The sequence below is a fragment of the Scleropages formosus genome, chromosome 5 (assembly GCF_900964775.1).
Source record: "Scleropages formosus chromosome 5, fSclFor1.1, whole genome shotgun sequence".
In the NCBI taxonomy this organism is placed as follows: domain Eukaryota; kingdom Metazoa; phylum Chordata; class Actinopteri; order Osteoglossiformes; family Osteoglossidae; genus Scleropages; species Scleropages formosus.
Window position 1 is genome coordinate 4,335,060 of NC_041810.1, and position 6,169 is coordinate 4,341,228.

Below are 6,169 nucleotides of genomic sequence, written 5' to 3' on the forward strand. Positions count from 1 at the left end.
CTGGGCATCACGTGTGTGGGATGGGTGTGGGTGTGGCCAGGAGAAATCGTAAGGCGGTTTCCGAATCCGGCACTGTGATAGGCTACATTCGGTAGTATTTGGTAAAAAGTGGGCGATGTCACCAGAAACTGGGCACTGTGATTGGCTATATTACTGGACACAGCTAGTAAGTGGCAGGCGTTTGATGAAATCTGGTACCTCTATAAGGCAAATGGGTGGGACTTCGGGGGGAAGTGGGAGGTGTGTCCCAAATCCGGCCCTGTGATTGGTTATCCTGTCACCCACAACTCGTGAACTAGGAAACGGTTGTGGGGCTCGGTTCGGATCAACGGTCATAATCGAACGGTGCTTTTGTAGTGCGAGCTGGGGGGCAAAAAAAAAAAACATTAACAACAAACCAAACCAACATGGCTTCCGGTGGCGGAGTCGTGAGGTGGATTCGTGTTCCTAACATCACTGTTTTCGTAAGTAATAGTGTTAACTACTAGTCTAGGAGTCAAATGTCTTCGTGATAGTAAGTAAGAGAGCAACCAGCAGTTCCGAGTTACAGTGTCGCAAGTGCTTTACATAATCAATGAATCATCATAATCATCATGCTGCGTGAATTTCAGGCCGTCATCGTGACACGACAATTCCAGTAGTAACAGTTAGTTACCACTAAAAAAGGGTTTAGTTGCACATCGCGTCTTCGGAAATGTGGACGTTTCCGTACGGAAAGACCGGCGACGATCGGATCGCGCACGCTGCGTGGTCACGTTTCGGCTTTAAATTATTGAACTTATAATGATTTCAACATGGAACCTTTGTGACAGTTTGTCTCTGTCATCCAGATCCCGGTTTTTGTCTATCTGAAGTACATCAGAGTCCTCCCATTTACCATAAATCATGTGGTGAAGTGATGTAGTTGGTAGCGTAGTGGTTAGAACTGCTGCCTTTGAACCCAAAGGTCACAGGTTCGAATCCCACCTCGGGCTGTCCTTCCCTTGAGCGCAGTTCTTGCCCTCGATTGCTCAATAACCCAGCTGTATAATGGGCAAATATGTAAGTAGACTAACTGTAAGTCACTTTGGAGGGAAGCATCAGCTGAATGAATGAGCGTGATTTAATGTTGCCTCTGCGCCTTTACTTCATCGCTGGGTGTCTTCTGCCATGTGGCTGTTTTTTCACACGTTCTCTCGATCAGGCCCGACTTCTCCACGCCAAGAGGTTCCATGCCGCCGCCGTGACCTCGGCGGCGAACCGGAGACGGTTTTCCAGCAAACCTCCCGAGAACATCAGCCGGTACCCGGTCCCCTACAGAAAGGAGCTGCCCTACGACATCGTCGAACTCATGGAGGAGGTGGAGGCCAAGGTAAAAAAATACCTGTCTTTTCACTAATCTCTTTACTTAAGGAACAAGCCGCTATTTACTATGTATTGTGGTAGCGAAGCGGAGTTATGGCTGCAGGAGACGCAGCGGTACGAGCCGCCGCCCTACGTTCGAAGGACATCGGTTCAGATCCCCACTCCTGCAGTATCGGTTTTCCTGAGTTGATAGAGTAAAGGCTCCTCAGCTGCATGTATGGGTAAATCAGTGTAAGTATGTTAACAGTGTGTGTGGCTTTGGAAAACTCTCAGCTAAATAAATAAAATTGTAGTTATCGTTGGTAGTTACCACAATATATCAAAAAGTGTAAAAGTTATACCTGTGTGTGTGTGTGTGTATATATATATAAATATATAAATAATATGACACACAATTTTTTTTTTTTTTTTTTTTTTTTTAGTTGCACTTGTTCTCACATGAAGATTGTCATTATTTTTTCTTTCACAGACAAGGCCCAAGGAACGTTTTTAGAAAACCAGTGCTTAATGTGTGTTTTCATCTTTTCTTGTCTTTTTTTTTCGTCAGGGGGGATTTCTGCCCAACGTTTTTAAGGTTCTAGCCCATCGACCTTCTGAGTTCCGAGCTTTCTTTGCTTACTACAATGCTCTCATGAACAAAGAAACGGGTGAGTGGGGCTTTGGTCTGTTCAGAAATAAATGGTCACTCATTTGGACAACTGGTCAATATTATACATTGTAGAGTTAAGGTTGTTAAGCAAAGAATTAACTTTTATGTACACAGCAAAAGACCGACATTGGAATGTCAGCATGTGTTTGAGTTTCTGCCTATGAAGTTTATCCCAATTTTTGACTGCTACGTATGATTGTTCTTAGGTCGACTGACGAAAGCAGACCGGGAGCTGATTGTGGTGGCCACCAGTTCCTACAACCGTTGTCTGTATTGTGTCGTCTCGCATAGCGCGTTACACCGCATCTACTCCAAGAACCCCACCTTGGCTGATCAGGTGCCAGTCCTCTTTGACCAAAATCATCTTGTATAATCAGTCCTTGCGTTTGTCTTGGTTTTTCTGGATTTTCTGGTTTCCTCCTACGGACATATGTGTCTTGGGTTGGCTGGTGGCTCTAAATTGCACTTTGTGTGGGTGTGATTGTCTTGTGATGGGCTGGTATCCAGTGTAGGATGTATCTGGCCTCATACCCTATGTTTCCAAGCTGGGTTCTGGAGTGCTGTGACCCTGCACTGGACGAGCGACTATTTAGGACCAATGGATGAGATCTATTAATGTATCCAGTTCATCCATCTGAAGATATTAGCAATGCCATTTAAGGGCCATGTTGGCAAATTATACATGTGCTGGTATTTGACTAATCTGCTTGAATCTGTGTGCAAATTAATCATTAAGGCTTTTAAAATTAGAAACCCTTGAAACTATATTATGGGGAGCATGGTGGCACAGTGGGTTTGACCGGGTCCTGCTCTCCGGTGGGTCTGGGGTTCGAGTCCCGCTTGGGGTGCCTTGTGACGGACTGGCGTCCCGTCCTGGGTCTGTCCCCTCCGGCCTTACGCCCTGCGTTGCCGGGTTAGGCTCTGGCTCCGGCTCCCCACGGCCTCGCATGGGACGAGCAGTTTCAGACAGTGTGTCTGTGTGTGTGATGTGACGCAGCGGGTTTGGCCGCGGTCTGCTGTGTGGTGGGTCTGGGGTTCGAGTCCTGCTTGGTGTCCCATTCAGCATATGTCCCCTTCCCCTCCAGCTTTGCACCCTTTGTTGCCGGATTAGGCTCCGACTTGCCGCGACCCTACGACACGTTCTACAGCTCTGACAATGATGCTACCCAGTAACCTTAAGCACATTTTATAGATAACATGCACTGAAGCCCCACCTGTGTCCTGTCTCCAGGTCATTGTGAACTATGAGAATGCTGACCTCAGTCCCCGGGAGCGAGCCATGCTGGACTTTGCCCTGGCCGTGTGCCGCAGCGACACCATCACCGACAGCCACTTTGAGCAACTTGAAGAGCACGGCTTGGACCGCGAGGATGCCTGGGACATCGCCGCCATTGCTGCCTTCTTCGCCATGTCCAATCGCTTGGCGCACCTCACCGACATGCGTCCCAACGTTGAGTTCTACAGCATTGGCCGAGTGCCTCGGAGCAAGGACGCAAACAAGGGCGAGGGCAAAGAAAAAGCATAGCCTCTGCTGAACTTCAGCTATTTATAGCATGTGATCGAGCCTTCTTTCCTGCTTCAACTTAACGTATGACCTCTTGGGTATTCCTCTGTCTTTAACGTTAATTGTTGTTGCAGCGGTTTATTAAACATGACGGTAGTGGACAATACCTTGGGTATGGTTTTACTGCAGTCTTCACCTGAGCACCCCAAACCCTCTTCAGTTCACATTGTAGTTTTCATAAGCAATAATGTTCACTTAATACTTTCACACACCCAACTGACATGCCTTTAGTCTCTGTTCCCGTAAGGATTCTTTACCGATCCAATTTTTTTGCTTGTTGCTCACATTGGCAGTTACTGTAGAGGTGCTCTTTTTGGTGGGGATTTTGTAATTTCATAATTGCGATATATTTAGTTGTAAAATGCAGTAGTTTGGTATTGCTGTTCTAAAAAATTCCTTTGCACATGGTGTGCGGACGTTGAAATTAGAATTTGCAGGGTTTGGGGGTGGGGTGTATGTGGAGGCAGCAGAGCTAAACAAGCACAGCCAGTTTCATTTCTATAAATACTTTTCTTTTTTTTGGGGGGGTTACATCATCCATAGAGATCCAAACCCATATGCTGCCAATTTGAGCCATTGTCTTTTTTCACTGTCTGAACAGCTGTGATTTAAAGTCCTTTCCCCCCTTCGAATGTTCATAAAGGACACTTGACACTGGTACCTGGTCGGTGAAACCTGCTACGGCAGTCTGTTATGCTTTTTTAAGGAACAGTCTGTTCCTCTTATATAAAACATGTATAAAACATGTTTGTGTGCCATTCACATGGATCTAGTTCCATATGTTGACAGCCCAAGACACTGGTCATTGACTGTGATTTATGTGCTGCCTTTCAGCCCTCTGTAAGCCATCCTGTTACATTTTCATATAGCACCAAATTCATATGTAATGCACTATATGTGTGATGAATCTGAATATCTAGTAGAAGCTAATATCAGTAATATTTTTATATGGTAGTTTGTAGTACTACAAAATTGTTTTAGCTGAACTTTTTGTTTCTAATGTTAATTTGCTAATGACATCTGATGTTGAATTTTGTGTGTTTTTTTTTTTTTTTTTTTTTTTTCCCCCCTCTTTTCCCCAGTGTGGTTTGTGATTTTTAAAATGCGAAGTTGAGCATTACAGCCCATGTTACTCTATGCTTAATTCTTTGGCCTTTTGCACATTTTTGTATTCTTTTCATTGCTTCCATACGCACTCTTCGGAACTCGGCCTTAATTCACATAAAGGGTGGCTTTTATACTACCAGTGCACACTGGTGTACCGTGTGTACCATGTGCGGTGTCTTATCTTTTTGATTAACTTCAAGTGTAATTCAGACAAGAACTGTCACTTTACCAAACTGAAATGCAATTAAAATGTAAATTCTTTTTATTGATTAGGATTTATGAAGGAAAAAAAATCATTTCAAAACCTTTTTCACAGCTTTCGTTTGAGATTATATTAAATATTTTCCTAAATGAATGAAATGTATTCTGTCAAATATGATTTGATAAAAGTAATAAAGTTTGATTTTTAAGTATGACTCAGTCATCGTAGTGCTCTTGATTAAGAACTTAGCATGGGCAAAAGTAAAATACGTTTAACAGAAATTATTTAAATATTTAAAATTAACCTGTTGTGAAAATGCTTTTTCCGTCATATGGATATCTGTTTTCGAGACACAGATACCAGGAAAAATGTTTTCTTTACAGTTACGTCTACTATTTCACCAGGTGATAAAAGCTTTTTTGTTTCTTTGGTCTGGTTGGCCAACTTCTGAAACTCATTTCAACATCTTCCTTCAAATAATGGTTTCACAGTAACTGGCCAAATCCTCTCTTTAAATATGAATATTCTTAGTTGTTTTTTTTTTCTTTTTCTTCTTTTTTTCTGGAAATGTGTTGTGATATGCTGGGGTGTGTCAGGTTTGAGGAGAGACTATCCATGGGGTGGTACTGGCTCGACTTCCAGTTACACTGATTCCATGTTTACAAAACCAAAGTACAAAACTATCCAAATTAATAGAATCAAAAGGGAAATGACTTTACAGACCTAAAAAGCAGGGGAAAAAAAACAACTATTTAACAGTAAAGTACCAAATATTAACACAGTCAGATCTTTTGTATAACTCCAACAACACAAACTCCCCCATGTTACCTGTAGTGTATGATTGTCACACTGCTGTCACAATGACTGTAGGGAGTTTATTGTCGTGTATCTAACATTCTCATTCGCCTTGGATAAAATTTTCGGATAAATAGTTTTTTGTGCGTTGCTTTGGAGAAAAGTGTCTGCTAAATGATGTAGATGTATACGTCTCATGCTACTAAGCTGTCGGGAAGCGCACAAAATCCAAATCCGGCCCTCGTGAATCCCTCGTAAACTGAAGAAGGGGTATAAATGAGAGGAATGAAACCCCTTTGTAAAGTTCAGCTCTTAAAAGGTGAATTTATGTATTTCGGGGTATGACTCATATATATGTACAGGGCAGTTAGTAACATAGTGGTTAGAGCTGCTGCCTTTGGCCCCAAAGGTTGCTGGTTTAATTCCCTGTCTTTAGCTGTAGTACCCTTGAGTGACATTCTTACCCTAAATTGCTCTGCTAGCAGTATCTGACTGTATGCTGGGGTAA

General features: G+C 43.0%; 1 protein-coding gene across 1 annotated transcript; it reads left to right on the forward strand.

Annotated features, from left to right (window-relative positions):
• The first annotated feature begins 295 nt into the window (after nt 1-295).
• Nucleotides 296-4,943, forward strand: LOC108930792 (uncharacterized). The gene is made up of 5 exons (XM_018746200.2): nt 296-464; nt 1,184-1,351; nt 1,892-1,991; nt 2,200-2,330; nt 3,225-4,943. Exons 1-5 carry the CDS (start codon nt 408-410, stop codon nt 3,516-3,518), a joined length of 750 nt encoding a protein of 249 aa, XP_018601716.1. The 5' UTR covers nt 296-407; the 3' UTR covers nt 3,519-4,943.
• Nucleotides 4,944-6,169: the final 1,226 nt, after the last annotated feature.